At 40.7% G+C, this 16,423-nt stretch overlaps 1 protein-coding gene across 1 annotated transcript; it reads right to left on the bottom strand.

The window, feature by feature from the left end:
* Window positions 1-12,042: 12,042 nt before the first annotated feature.
* On the bottom strand, window positions 12,043-14,082 carry LOC121584034 (zinc finger protein 771-like). Its single transcript, XM_041899864.2, has 2 exons — window positions 13,755-14,082; window positions 12,043-13,481 (listed from the first exon to the last, which is right to left on the bottom strand). Exons 1-2 carry the CDS (start codon window positions 13,948-13,950, stop codon window positions 12,163-12,165), a joined length of 1,515 nt encoding a protein of 504 aa, XP_041755798.1. The 5' UTR covers window positions 13,951-14,082; the 3' UTR covers window positions 12,043-12,162.
* Between the last annotated feature and the right edge of the window lie 2,341 nt (window positions 14,083-16,423).

Genomic DNA, 16,423 nt, shown 5'->3' with positions numbered 1-16,423 from the left:
GTGCAGTAATATCTGTCAAAGTTGCGTCAATTCAAATCTGGCATTAGGAACAAAAGAGGTCAACACGACTTCTAAGGTATACTAGTTATTTTAATTAATGCAAAAACCTTCAATGGTAAATATGATGTTTCGTATATACGGGCTCTCTGATATGCCTCGCAGGACATTCCAGAGAACTAACACATTGCTCCAGAAACAATACCCAAATACTAGACAGAGGAAGTTTCCCACTTCTCTGCTGGCCAATTAGAGTAAAGACTTGAGCGTGGTTTAAACTTTCTCAGCCAATCCGTTGATGCAGGGGGTTGGTCTCATCTCTTCGGCGCCATTTGTTACACACTTAATCCAGGCACAAGATTATCATAACAACCTGTCATAGTGAGCAGAGCCAGCTCCCCTTAGACATCATTCCCATGTCAAAGGAAGACTCATAGATCACAATAAACCATTATAGTCTTGTATTTGAAGACACAATCCTTATCTTCTCTTCACATCAATCACAGCCTTGCCAGGTGTCACAGCCTACATTAGCCCAGTCAAGAATGCATTATTTCTAAGTTAGTCATCCCATCAGTTTAGGAGAATAATAAATCCCTAATAGTCCCCCTTTTCACACCTCATAAGGTGTGATTCAAAAAATAAGAAAACACAGATTGTCATTCATTATAATACAATACAAACAAAAAATCACACTTTTATTAATAGGCCATAATGTTACTAAAAATGCAAACCCTCAGTTCATCTACACCCAACTTGCAAATTGTTACCAGTCACCAAGGAACTTCAAACCATCACATAAGAAAAGACAAACATTCACATGGTTAACTTGATTAATAAAGCATAAAACACAGGATTAATAGAACACAAAACATAAGACTATTAAAACATAAAACACAAACAGAGAAGTATATTTTGGCCCCCTTTAGACACCCTCTAGTGTCACTCCACCAAGCCTGGTAGGTCATATCCTCCATTCCTAGGTTGGAGTCCAGGATTGGGCCGTATCTCACCATCTGTGGGAAATCACCTTCTCCATCTCCTTTCTCACCAAACCTCAGACACAGGAAATAAGACAACATCCACAAAGAACAAGTATACCCATATTAGCTATAACTTCACCCAGAATAGTTACAACAATAGTTTTCCATTTATCAAATATGTTATCAAACCAACCGTTTATGGAGCTATCAATATCAGAGTTCTCAGCCAGTTTGTTTGTCAGCGTAGTTACTCCCATGAAGCTCTTTTGTCACTGACCCGTCCGGTGCTATATTGTTTGAGGATGAAAATACAGCACATAGATCCAAACAGAACACAAACTCCGCCCCTCTCAGCCAAAAGCATATCTAACGCTATTCTATTCTGCTTTGTCATTAAGATAGTTGCCGCTGTCTGCTCATCTAATCCCTTTATTGCATCACAAGTGTGGTTTATAAATCTTTGCTGGTTATGGTAAATATAATTTATCCAATCTAAGTTTTTATTAATTGTTGACCAACAAAAAATACTTGATTCAAACTCAACTGCGGTCTGATTCCTAGCTTTGAATTGTTCTGGAACCTCTCGAGGTACTCCTATCCCATCACAGGATCCTTTCATCAAAGGATCCCAGGAGGAGGTCCTACTTTCTATTTGACAACTCACCAGTCTCTGACACATTTGATTGTTTGCGTATGTAGGTGAGTTCACAATCAGTTATCACCACACAACCATCAGATGTCAGCACAGGCCTGGCTTTAGTTCCTACAATCCTCTGGCTGCAACAAAGAGGAAATATTAGTCATGTTTTCTTTCAGTTGTGATATTCTCTGTGTAGGAGCAGAGCTAAGATGCCCTACTCTGTATCCTATCTTACTAGTCCTAGAAAAACGATTAGAATCCCCTGAGACTTCAAACGTAGGCAACCTAGGTCGGAATGACTTTGTTATCGGGGGGACACAGATAGTTCAAGTTACTACAAGACTCTTTCACCAGTCTTTCAACAGTCCTCTTTAGACATAGTTCTTGCCGTATACTAAATCCATTCCAACCACCGGTCAAGATTCCTACACCCTGTCTCCACCTGTCCCCAAACTGTGTATGGAGATTTACATATCCCCCCACGCTCTCGATATGAGCAACTACATAGTCCCAGGATGTACACGGCGACACACATATAGTGATGTCCTCCCCTAAAGTCCCTAATCTTCCCCTTTCCCTACGTCTAGCTGTCTCCTATGCCTTCATAGACTATGCTCAGGTATCATTTTATCAACTTGTTTTAGGTTAACTACTACTTTCGGCTGATCAGAAGGGTTTGAGTGTGTTAGGAATATGGCCCCCACAATCAGACAGCTACCTACCGTCAGGAGACCTGTGAATCCCCACCCTTGCCCTGAGAACATGTCAGACGCCAACCCATTACTTCACCTTCTACCAAACTCACACAGGGATGATCAGACAGGGTAAGGGAATCTTCGTTAAGGAGCCAACCCCCGAGCCCTAATGGTGATCGGATCTTTCTCCTAACTCTGTGTTTGTTCATCAGGTGTAACTGGGTTTACCTTTTTTGCAGTGTGTGACATGCACCCAGATTGATCTAATAGGACTTGATAGGGCCCTTCCCAACAGGCCTGCTTCCAGTTTTTCTTCTTTTAGGGACTGGATCCACACCCAGTCTCCTGGTGTGATAGAGTGGGTCACCTTCTCCTTTAGTTCACCTGTGGGGCACAAAACCTCTGACATACGGGTGTGGTTAATAAACTATCTTCACACATACATGCTCAGCTCTCAATTTCTATTGTTGTTTTTTCTTTTTAAGTATTTTTATTTAATTCTATCAATATTATTTAATCCTATCACTCCCCCTTTTTGACACATGATTTGCCCATGTGTCAATATTACCACCTTTCTAAACCATTTCTTATGTAATTTATCATCCTATTGCCATGCCTTTCATTTTTTAGATTATCTTTTGCTCCTTTATTGCTCCTCCCACTTCCTTTGTCTTTTATGGAAGCTAAATTCAACTTTCATCCAGTTCAGAATCAATTAGTAATCCAATCAATCAATCTCTTATCTTATAAAAACACTTATGTTTAGTTCAAACTCTGTTCTACCCAGGCTCTCCCGGGCTTGACCTGAAGACTAATTGTTGGACATGACAAGTCTATTTCTTAAGTCACCTAAGTCTTCTGTCTAGCAACAAAGAATAAAATCTCTATGTTCATGATTAACCCAGTTATATCTAATAGCCCACCAAAAAACCTCATCATCTTTAAATCACTACCAATGTCATATCCCTCGTTACTCTCTACCATTTGGATAACATCCCTGATGTATGTATGCCTCCTTAGAGTTCCAAATTACTTTACCATGGGCTACCATTGCCTTCCCATAGATAAGATCACTTAATTTACCCGTATGCAGTACATAATGGAGTACGCAAACTTTACAGCACTTTATCATTACCAATAAGCTCATCATTTGTTTTTTGTTTTAACGGTTTTGGCGCTCCAAATATAGCAGTTTTTATGGATGAGTTTAACATTCTCCCCTCCTGTGTTATAGTGTGTCCTAGGTAAATGACCTCGATCTACCAAAGTTTAAGTTTCTTTCTGCTCACTTAGTGTCCCTGTTCTTCCAGGAAGGTTAACAATTGGATTGTATCCCTCTTACATCCCTCCTGAGTGGGATTAGCCAATAGAATATCATCTATATAAACTAACATTTGCATCCTTCCCTATGTTCAAACTTTCCCAAATTATTAGTTATAGCCTGGGCAAAGATTGTAAGACTTTCTGAAACTAACTGTAAGTCCATGACCATCCTCCAGTCGGCGCTAGGTGCCTCCTTTCTAACAGGAAATATTGGAGAGTTTCATTGTACCTCATCTCCAGGAATTATCACCCCTCCCTTAAGTAAATGCTCAAATGTAGGTGTTATCCCTTTTATTGCTTCTGGTTTCATAGTATCATTTTTGGTATGGTCTATTATTGAATCGAGGAATCACTTTTACTGGAGCTACCCCCTTTATTAGTCCTACATCTGTTGTCCTTGTGACCATAATTTGAACAGAATTGCTGCTAACTCAGCCTCCTGTTCCTGAGTTAAGAAAATCTCTTCCTGTCATCCGTTAAAACTTATCTCCAGATGGACACTGGGCTGGGTTTTTGCTCTCCCATTCAACTTTATTCTATATCTCCCAGTGGAGTGGCCATACTGATCCCCATTTGGTGTATTCTGCCAGTCAGTAATGTTCTTCCCTTGTTTTATATATTTACCTAGTGATAAACATTCCTCTGAATGTTCTTTCACTAGGACAACATGGGGGCTCCACCTTTCTCTGTACAGCCTCTGGCTCTGTGAACCCATTTTAACCCAATTTGAAAAAACAACAATCACAAAGAAAGAGATGAGCTAATCTCCCTCTCCTAGTTATAATCTAAAAGATGGTATTACACACAAAACATGATAGATATTCCCAGTCTTAACCCATCAATAATTGTTTGTATCATTCTAATTCCTCCTAACTAATCCATTAAACCACTCAAAATTCCTCGAGTATACAATGATTATTTAATTGATTACCCTAACTCTGCTACATGTGATCTCATCTGAAATAATCCATTTATCAATTATTTATTCAACCCCCTAGGAAAACCTGTCTTCCCTTCTATTGTTCCTGTCCTCCCTGTAAATGTCATATTTGAGTTTTTAGCCAATACAATCACAGTTACATCAAATGTTCCCTCATTTAATGGTATTTTCTTCCTAATATAACTTCCCTAAATGAGATTAAATCCCCTGCCTTCCTCTACTATCCTTATATCATTACTGGATCAATGATAATAACCGTAACAACTATCAACAACAATTGTAATAACTAATTCACATTAAATTGTGTATTTTTTCTGATTATGCTACAATTGTAGCCTATTTTATCACCCCAGTCCAAAATATAAGTTTATGTAACAAATCCATAATCCACTACAGGCTGGCGCCATTCCCCAGCACAACAGCCAATGCATACTTTCATCCTAACCAAAATAAATTATCGTTTCAAAATGGTCCATCTATCTTGTATTTCACCGCTAACCCATTTCAGTTCGCTATTCAATGTATTTAACTGTTCTCTCTGATTATGCCCTAATTAATAAAACAAATACTTGCTATCGTTGGTCAGCATACGCTTAATGACATTCTTATCATCTGAACTATACTGTCTCTCACCATCCCCTTGCTCCTTCGGGGAGAGCGCATGGTAACCTTATTACATATTTTCATAGACTTTTCTAGAATAGTTCTATTTAAGCTATCTAATTCAATCTTTCACATTCCACATAGTAATCTAGGTATATAGCCCCACTGCGAAAGCTTTGTCTACTGTCCCTACCTGTGTTCGAACCAGGGATATCGCCAGTCACTCCACACCATCTGTGATGCTCTCAAAGTAACTACTCCCAGTTCATAGAGCAAGTGACGTCACCAAATGAAAATCGCAGTAGCTTTCACCTCAGCAAAAAACTATCTCTCTCTTTGATTCCCTATTGTATAATTTAGTTTTTCTATTTACCCCCTAAACACGCTCGCTACAAATACTCCATTCAACATTACCAAACCAAATACTCCATCGTACCCATTCAATCAACACATCAGCCGTGGAATTTACACTCATAAATGCAGATTGTTACTCCATGCCTTGAAATGATAAATAGATTTCCACCAATAGCATATTACAATGATTTCTCATTTTACCCTCTGACACAAAATGAAGTTCCCTCACTGTACTACGTTAGCTCTACCATGATAATTAGTTCAATTTAACCCTCTATTTGTTTTGTACTATATTATACATTACGTCTAAAACAACATTACTTATGGTCAGTTTAATCCGCCATCATATTATCCAACAACGCCACAATCTTAAACTCATATGGGGCGGCTGGCAGTTTAGTAACCAATAGCGCCGCGCCAACAACCGAGAGGTCGCCGGTTACAATCCCCGAGCCGACCAGGCGAAAAATCTGCCGATGTGCCCTCGAGCAAGGCACTCAACCCCAATTGTTCCCATAAATCGCTCTAGACAAGAGCGTCTGCCAAATTACCAAAAACGCACATGTAAATATTCTCTACTTTCTCACCCAACGCACGTCTACGCTCGGTGAGCAAGTTTAGAACACTCTCTCGCCAGATACCCACATGCGTTCCCAGCCATCTCCCAGTCTTTTCATGGCTCCAAAAGCCACACTTTCGCTCTCTCCAGCCCCTCCCCTCGCAACTCTACCTTTTTGAGGAGCTGTGAGGAGCTGCTTCTCGTCCCAGCGCGGCTCCAATATTCCGCCGTTACTCAAAGTACTCCAGTCCATTTATTTAAATCAAATAATTCCCACCTAATTAGTTAAAGTTGGTGCACGTTTATAAACCGAATTATTTCGGTCTAATTGTTTAACCAGTATTTTGCACGGTCAAACATCAAACGTTAAATCAAATAATAAACCAAATAGCCCAAACCAAGCACCTAAAACCAGTATTATTCTATGTCAAACATCAAACCTCAAATCAAATACTAAACCGAATTGTTTCGACACAACTATTCAAAAGTAGTATTATGCTATTTCAAACACCAAACGTTATATTTCAATAGGCTATATCAATTCAACCGTTTTAGTTCAGTCACACAATTCATCACTTTAGCTTTATGTTCCCAATTGTTTTTAACGGGTTATATGGTTTAAGCAACCACAAATCCAACAGTTATTCCCAAATTATACCGCTTAGTCAGCCACAGACGTCTTAATATACAGGTTTATTAGTTTTTTAATAACCCCTATTCACTATTTTATTTCGTCTGTGATCATTCGCGCACTCATGCATACAACACCCAGTGTCCCCCTGACTCTATCCGTATCTAGCCTTCTGATACCTGTCAGTAGCGTAACACTATCTAAAATTTAAGTGGCCATTATGATCCTAGCCATATCTTCAGTGGATATGTGCCACAACGTTACACTTTAATCAATTAATCCCTGTATCTCACGGTTCCACCATTTGTGGTCCAGAGACTTCAGTATTTTCCTCAGAACCTAGCCATATCTCTTCTGGATATGTGTCTCAGAAACAATACTCAACTAAAATTTTGGCGCTCCTCTGCCCTTAGCCAATAATTCCCTGTATCTCCAGTTCTCACCCCTGGTGATCCTAGCCTGGAGACTTCAGTATTTTCTCAGAACCTAGCCATATCTCTTCTGGATATGTGTCAAAGAAACAATACTCAACTAAAATTTTGGCGCTCCTCTAATCCTAGCCATATCTCGATGGATATGTGTCAGCAGTCAACGCCCTTAGCCAATAATTACCTGTATCTCACAGTTCTCACCCCTGGTGATCCTAGCCTGGAGACTTCAGTATTTTTCTCAGAACCTAGCCATATCTCTTCTGGATATGTGTCAAAGAAACAATACTCAATGGTACCAATGTTTTAACATCACATTCACCACAGGTTTACATGTCACAATATTGTGCTTATCTACTCATAGTGGTTTCATAATTTAGTTCACTTACATCAGACAGTTGTTTCACAAAATTAATTTGAATAAAGCCAATTTGCAGATTTTCAGTTATTTAACAATAGGCATCTGCTTACCTTTAATTTTGTCCGGACTTTTTGTGAAACACAGTCCAATGAAAGAGATGACCAATGGGCCGGAAAGTATCCAGCGAAGTCCCTTCTACCAGATCACGACGGGTGTCACCAATTGTCAAAGTTGCGTCAATTCAAATCTGGCATTAGGAACAAAAGAGGTCAACACGACTTCTAAGGTATACTAGTTATTTTAATTAATGCAAAAACCTTCAATGGTAAATATGATGTTTCGTATATACGGGCTCTCTGATATGCCTCGCAGGACATTCCAGAGAACTAACACATTGCTCCAGAAACAATACCCAAATACTAGACAGAGGAAGTTTCCCACTTCTCTGCTGGCCAATTAGAGTAAAGACTTGAGCGTGGTTTAAACTTTCTCAGCCAATCCGTTGATGCAGGGGGTTGGTCTCATCTCTTCGGCGCCATTTGTTACACACTTAATCCAGGCACAAGATTATCATAACAACCTGTCATAGTGAGCAGAGCCAGCTCCCTTAGACATCATTCCCATGTCAAAGGAAGACTCATAGATCACAATAAACCATTATAGTCTTGTATTTGAAGACACAATCCTTATCTTCTCTTCACATCAATCACAGCCTTGCCAGGTGTCACAGCCTACATTAGCCCAGTCAAGAATGCATTATTTCTAAGTTAGTCATCCCATCAGTTTAGGAGAATAATAAATCCCTAATATATCTAACAAGTAATATCTAACAATTTGACAACATATACCCAATACACACATCTAGTAAGGATTGGAATTTAAGAATGTATACATATATGGACAAGCAATGACAGAGCGGCATGGACTAAGATAAAGTAGAATATTATAGAATAGAATACAGTATATACATATGAGATGAGTAGTGCAAGATATGTAAACATTATGGCGTCCCTTGAGAGGGCAAGAACAAGATGTTTGTCAGGAGAAGTGCAGTATTATCATAAAGAGACATATACTTGGATGATGGAGGGGAAAAGAGAGGCAGAGGAGGTCTAAGAGAGAGAGGGAGAAAGACTGTGAGCTTGAGTCGGTAAAAAATGGCGGGAAAAAGGGAGAAGGTTTGTTAAAGAAGAATGGTAGAAAATGTAAGCAAAGTGAGTTGAAGACAGGAGGAGAAATGGAAGTGAATGAGGGTGAAGTATCTGAGGTGGTAGGTGTGGTGAAGTACTCGGAGCCCGAGGCTTGCACAGAGGGTCAGGATGAAGATGGGTCTGTGACAGTAGGAGTGACGTTTTTGGAAAAAGTGGACCCTTGCCTTTTGGCTGATCCATTTGTGGTTTCAGGATGGGTGAAAAAAGCGTTGGGTATAGTGGAATCGGTGAGGGTAACCAGAAGTGGTCTAGTGTCAAATTTATGGGCATGTGGCAGCAGTGTGTAGGAGGGAGGTTCCAATGTGTGAGAAGTGTGCAGAAGGGCATGAGACAAAGGAATGTGTAGCATTGGGGAAAGTAGTGGTATGTGCTAATTGTAGGGGTGCCCATGGGGCTGGGGATCAGAAATGTCCCGTGCGAGAGAGGCAGGTTAAGGTTTCCAGGGTAAGAGTAGTGAAGAAGTTGTCATATGCTGAGGCAGTGAAGAAAGTAGATGTGGAGGAGTGGTGAGAGTAGTATAGATGGACCAGTACAGAGGGATAGGCCAGCAAGTGATATATGTTTCAGTAAGATTGGATTTTTAGCATTTATAGCAATGGTTATTAATTGTACTGCAGGGATGGAACGTAAATCGAAGAAAATTGAGGTTGTGGTGGCAGCTGCAGAGAGGTATTTGGGTGTGGTGGCAGCTGCAGAGAGGTATTTGGGTGTGGTGGCAGCTGCAGAGAGGTATTTGGGTGTGCGAGACTTGACATCAGAAGAGTTACAGGGAGTGTTAAGTGGTGATGTCCCATCATTTCAGGTTGAGAGCGTGAATATATTTAAATAGTGGAGTAGGGTGGTGTTAATTATTAATAATATTTTTGAATTTGTGAGTGTAGTGTTAGATGGTAGGGTATTTCTTTATTTTATTTTTCAAGCAAAATATAAGGGAGTTGTACTCCAGTTTAGTAGGTGGCGGTAATGCAACAAATTGGATGCCAACCGCCGTTAAACCTCATCGAAGAAGAAGAAGAAGAAGAGTGCGCTTGAGTTCGTGAGCCGAGTGGAGGAAGAAGATTATTTTTTTATTTTTTGACAGCTTCACGGAAGATTGCGGAAGCGGATGATGAAGTGGAATCTGAATAAAATGCCAGTAGAATCAAGGAGAATTGGAGTATTGTTCAAAAGAATGGAAAACGAAGCAAAGTAGGGTACAGTGATGAGAATTACCCTTCGTATCTAGTAGGAGTACGGTTTGTTAATAAGGAGTAGCTGAGCAGAGTACCAATCTTGAAGAAACCATTTGAGTTATCCAAGCTGGGGAGAGCGCTGGGTAAAGTGAAGGATGTGAGGATCACGAGGCGGGCTTGTTTAGATTTTTTGTGATTCTGCGGAACAGAAGGAACGTGCGTTGTCTTAATCGATTTGTGGGTTATATTTGGCGTTTCGTGGTAAATTGATTTGGAAGAGATGAAAAATATTCCTGGAGTGATTGAAGCACATCGGATGAATCGAGTGGTGAATGGAGAAAAAGTGAGGAGTTTATCTGTTCTTTTGTTTTTTTAAATGGAGTCTCTCCCTAATGAAGTGCGGTTAGGGTATATTAACTACAGAGTTAGAGCATTTATCCCAAGAACAATGCAGTGTGAACATTGTAAAGCTTTTGGTCATGTAGAAAGTGTTTGAAGAAGGGAGAAGCCGAGATGTACAAGATGTGGAAAATATCATATTATGTGTTATAAAATGTAATCTGATTGTCCACAGATTAAGGGCCACAATGATAGAAATGACAACCCTGAGTGTGTAAACTAGAGGTGCTTCAAAGTAGATTGAACCCCCCCCTTTTTTTACTGTGACACAATGTACAGTCCAGTAGATGACAGGAGTACGCACATTGTTCTTGGTGAAAATGTCTTGACAAACTTTGACTTGAAAGTGTAACACCCCTTTTACCCACTACATTCTTTAAAATAAAAAAAGCTGTGCAATGTTCAGCATGTTTATGAATATACATTCATACCCACCTTAAAAACCCACGATTCAAAAAACCACAATGGGGTCCCCACCAATTGTTTTGGCAAACAACTGAGGGGGGCTAGGGAAATGTATCCCTCTTAAATTCATAGACAGCACTCTAGATGTAAGGACTGACAGTCCTAACATCCACATGATAGTTTTAAACATATTTTGAAGATATTCATTGTTTGTTTACATCCTTGTTGTTAGTAAACAACATAGTAATATAATCTTATATTTTGAGTTATGATAGGGTTGTGCTTGCAGTTGTGCTTAGCTCATGATGCATTACAAAGTTACATATTTGTCAGAAATCAATGGGTAGGCTATATTAATTCAAATGACCATTGAACAGATTCCAAGATTGCAGAATGTTCTTTTAACCAAGAGCAGTGACCTACCTGATGGGTATGTCCTCTTGGTATTGTCTCTATCTTCGAACGAACACATTTTATACAAAGGGCATTGTTTACGTGTTCTCAGACATGAACATTTTAGTCATTTAGCAGACACTCTTATCCAGAGTGACTTACAGTTAGTGCATTCGACTTAAAGCTAAAGTCCTTAGTTGCTACATCCATTTTTGGATGTATTAATTATTTATAAATACCCATTGATTCTTGAAGAATATAACTTATAAATGCCTCATGAGCTTAGTTCAACTGTCGTACCCCATCAGAACCCAAAATATAAGCTTGTTTTACTCCAATGTTTGTAAACAACGTAAATATAAATAAACACTGTATAGCCTCAACTTGGTTAAAACTTGCATCCATAGCTCTGTCTATAAATTTACCAAAACAGAGGTAGGGTGACGCTTTGTTATTGTTTCAACTGCCGATTTATAGCTTTAAGACAGCTAGGTGAGACAACCACATATCAGTCTTAGTAAGTACATTTGACCTCAAAGTAGTTATCAGCTAAGTCAGTGCTAGTTGAAGCTCGCATCTGCTACAAGACCATGGTGCTTGCCTACGGAGCTGTGAGGGGAACGGCACCTCCGTAACTTCAGGCTCTGATCAGTCCCTAAACCCAAACGAGGGCATTGCGTTCATCCACCTCTGGCCTGCTGGCTCCCCTACCTCTGCTGAAGCACAGTTCCCGCTCAGCCCAGTCAAAACTGTTCGCTGCTCTGGCACCCCAATGGTGGAACAAGCTCCCTCACGACGCCAGGACAGCGGAGTCACTTACCACCTTCCGGAGACATTTGAAACCCCACCTCTTTAAGGAACACCTGGGATAGGATAAAGTAATCCTTCTAACCCCCCAAAAAAAAAAAACATTTGTAAAGTGGTTATCCCACTGGCTATAAGGTGAATGCACCAATTTGTAAGTCGCTCTGGATAAGAGCGTCTGCTAAATGACGTAAATGTAAAATGTAAATGTAGAAAAGGCAAGTGCAAGTGTTTGTTCGTTATTGTGGGATTTAATCAAGATACTTAGTGAAGAGGTAGGTTTTCAGATGTTTTCATTTGGGGGAAGCTTGTTCCACCATTTGGGTGCCAGGGAAGAGAAGAGCTTTGACTAGTATGAGTGGCACCTGGCCCCTCGTAGGGATGAGGGGGCCAAGAGACCAGAGGTGGCAGAACGGAGTGCTCGGATTGGGGTGTAGGGTTTGAGCATAGCCTGAAGGTAGGGAGGGGCAGTTCCCCTTGTTGCTCCGTAGGCAAACACCAGGATCTTGAAGAGGATGCACTCTTCAACTGGGAACCAGTGGAGAGTGAGTTATTGTGAATATTCCTTCTGTGAGTTCGCAGATGTCTTTTGAGGCTTGATGCTAATTTCAGGTGAGTTCCACACAGATGACATTGAACCCCCTCCCCTGTGTGAGTTCTCATATGCACTGTCAAGTTTCCCTTCAGACCGAAGCATCTGCCACATTTGTTGCAGCGATGCGGTTTCTCCTCTGTGTGAGTCATCATATGCTTTGTCAGGCTTCCCTTCTCAACGAAGCATCTGCCACATTCTTTGCAACGAAATGGTTTCTCCCCAGTGTGAGTCCTCGTATGCTTTATCAAGTCTGACTCGCGGTAGAAGGCTTTGTCACATTCTTTGCACGGATGCGATTTCTCCCCAGTGTGAATTCGCCGATGCAGTTTCAGACTCGCTTTTGTCGTCACACATTTTCCACAAAAATCACATTTAAAAACTAGCCCTTTATGCGTATCCATATGATTTCTCAGGCTTTTCTTGTGAAAAAAACGTTTGTCACATTCGGTGCAGCCATGTTGTCTCTCCTCCGTGTGAATCTTCATGTGCCTCCTCAGGGAGCAGTTCATGGCAAAACATTGTCCACATGTGTCACACATGTATGGTCTGTCTTTACTGTGCCGGCTTTGCCGATGTCTTTTCAGGCTACGTACATTCGCCAAGCATTTTCCGCACACGTCACATATCAGATCAGGCAACTCACTGGTTTCTTTCCTTGGCCGTCCTCGTCCTCTCTTTGAATTAAGAGGCTTTAACCCTGACAGTGATACTCTCTTCTCCACTCCATCCACTTTTCCATTATGACTTCCACTGTTGTCACTGTCTGCATTTACTTCAGAGGGGGGCTCATAATCACTGGTTGATTCGGACTCACCGTAGCTCTCGCCATCAGATTCTGTTTGGTTCTCTTCAGTTATGATGTTGAAAGAGTCCCATATAGACTCTTCGGCATCAGACTCCACTGGCCCCAGACCGGGGCTCCATTCCTGCTCACAGTGCTGCTGCTCTGGGTTAACAACCTCTTCAGTGAGAGTGAGCTGCTGGAGGACTGGAGGGAATGAGAAAGGATGACATTTGATTAAAATGTAAATGCTGAAAAGAGACAAGAAATAGGTCTAGTGACTGCCACTAGAAATAGGGACAGTGACTGCCATTTCTTCTTTACTTCCGGTATCCAGTACCACACTGTTTTGAATAGGCTTCAAAATATCATCAAATTCATGAATAACGCGGTCATTTAAGATCTATATTTAAAATGTAAATGACGACAATTAGGCTACAATGTATAATGAATGACAAATAGAAAGACCTAGTCACAAACCTGCTAATCTATGCAACTTTATCTCTGGTTTAAAAACCAAATCCAGCAGTTTTCGTAGACGTGCATTCGCCTGCTTCAAACGAGAGATTTCTTCTTGAAACTCAGATATCGTTTTTTGGACTGCCACGGATATCTCCAAAGGAACGGAGGTACATTTTTCTTTAAGAAGCACATTAAGCAGCTGTAGTTTAGACATTTTGGGGATGAAATGGATAGAAGGTGGGATATGTTATCATTATTGGCGGTACCTGTGAAGACTGATGAATCCAGATTGAATCAGCGTCTCGTCAGTAACACTAAAATAGTACTTCCGGGTCACGGAATTTCTGAGCATAGTAGAAACTATCAATAACCTGAATTTATTCATGATATATGATAAATAATTGTCTAAAGAAAAAATCCACTCATTCCTATAATGTAGTGTTACATAACACTGTGTGAGAACTATATTTTTTGTGAACAAATGTTTAATTTTGTCGTTATAATAAGGTTGGTAGCAACCTGTGAAAATCGTTGCTGAAATCTGTTGCAGTTGAAGTCGACTACAAAACCCATAATCCAATGTTCTTTCTATGGGCTGGTTGGCTAGCTATTTAGGAGTCTACAATCTCAATACGTTCAACCTTCAGGTCGATGTGGTCTGACATTCGCAACGGCACCATGCAATACACAAATAGAATACATGTGTTAGACCCACTGTTAAATTACACATTTCTAGAGGTAGGAATATCGCAAAAAATATGATAAATTTCTCATTCGAGAGAAGACAACCTCCCGCGTTGTGACATCGGCCAGTATTGAAATCTGACATGTATGATAGACGTTTTCGAGATCTAAAAATCGTATTCATATTCATTTCTAGTGTATGACTGTAGAATTTGTGCATTTTGTCTCTTGTATAATAAATGATATAGATTAGTTTATAATGGATTGTGTACATTTTCCTTAACTGTAATTTTGTTAGTTAAGTTCCAACTCCATCCACCTTTCTAGCTATAAAAACCAAAACCATAACCTTTTTTTGTGGGGTGGGGGGGGGGGGCTGTTTTGCAAGATTCTCTGGTCTGATTAAACCAAGATTGAACTCTTTGGCCTGAATGCCAAGCGTCACGTCTGGAGAAAACCAGTCACCGCTCATCACCTGGCCAATACCATCCTTACGGTCAAGCATGATGGTGGCAGCATCATGCTGTGGGGATGTTTTTCAGCGGCAGGGACTGGGAGACTAGTCAGGATCGAGGGAAAGATGAACGGAGCAAAGTACATAGAGATTATTGATTTAAAAACCTGGTCCAGAGCGCTCAGGACCTCAGACTGGGGTGAAGGTTCACCTTCCAACAGGACAACAACCCTAAGCACACAGCCAAGAAAATGCAGGAGTGGCTTCTGGACAAGTCTCTGAGTGGCCCAGCCAGAGCCCGGACTTGAACCCGATCGAACATCTCTGGAAAGACCTGGAAATAGTTGTGCAGCGATGGCCCCCATCCAACCTGATAGAGCTTGAGAGGATCTGCAGAGAAGAATGGGAGAAACTCCCCAAATACAGGTGTGCCAAGCTTGTAGCATCATACCCAAGAAGACTCAAGGCTGTAATCGCTGCCAAAGGTGCTTCAAAAAAGTACTGAGTAAAGGGTCTGAATTCTTATGTACAGTGGTGTGAAAAAAGTGTTTGCCCCCTGCCTGATTTGTTATTTATTTGCATGTTTGTCACACTTAAATGTTTCAGATCATCAAACAAATTTAAATATTAGTCAAAGATAACACAAGTAAACACAAAATGCAGTTTTGAAATGAAGGTTGTTATTATTAAGGGAAAACAAAATCCAAACCTACATGGCCCTGTGTGAAAAAGTGTTTGCCCCCCCTGTTATAACACAACTCAACTGTGGTTTATCACACCTGAGTTCAATTCCTCTAGCCACACCCAGGCCTGATTACTGCCACACCTGTTCTCAATCAAGGAATCACTTAAATAGGACCTGCCTGACAAAGTGAAGTAAACCAAAACATCCTCACAAGCTAGACATCATGCTGAGATCCAAAGAAATTCAGGAACAAATGAGAAAGAAAGTAATTGAGATCCATCAGTCTGGAAAAGGTTATAAAGCCATTTCTAAAGCTTTGGGACTCCAGCGAACCACATTGAGAGCCATTATCCACAAATGGCGAAAACATGGAACAGTGGTGAACCTTCCCAGGAGTGGCCGGCCGACCAAAATTACCCAAAAGCGCAGCGATGACTCATCCAAGAGGTCACAAAAGACCCCACAAAAACATCCATAGAGCTGCAGGCCTCACTTGCCTCAGTTAAGGTCAGTGTTCATGACTCCACCATAAGAAAGAGACTGGGCAAAAATGGCCTGCATGGCAGAGTTCCAAGACTAAAACCACTGCTGAGCAAAAAGAACATTAAGGCTCGTCTCATTTTTGCCAGAAAACATCTTGATGATCCCCAAGACCTTTGGGAAAATACTCTGTGGACTGACGAGACAAAAGTTGAACTTTTTGGAAGGTGTGTGTCCCAATACATCTGGCGTAAAAGTAACACCGCATTTCAGAAAAAGAACATCATACCAACAGTAAAATATGGTGGTGGTAGTGTGATGGTCTGGGCCTGTTTTGCTGCTTCAGGACCTGGAAGACTTGCTGTGATAAATGGAACCATGAAT

This window comes from Coregonus clupeaformis, chromosome 16 (genome assembly GCF_020615455.1).
Source record: "Coregonus clupeaformis isolate EN_2021a chromosome 16, ASM2061545v1, whole genome shotgun sequence".
Classification (NCBI taxonomy): Eukaryota; Metazoa; Chordata; class Actinopteri; order Salmoniformes; family Salmonidae; genus Coregonus; species Coregonus clupeaformis.
This window is presented reverse-complemented; position numbering and strand designations above follow the sequence as displayed.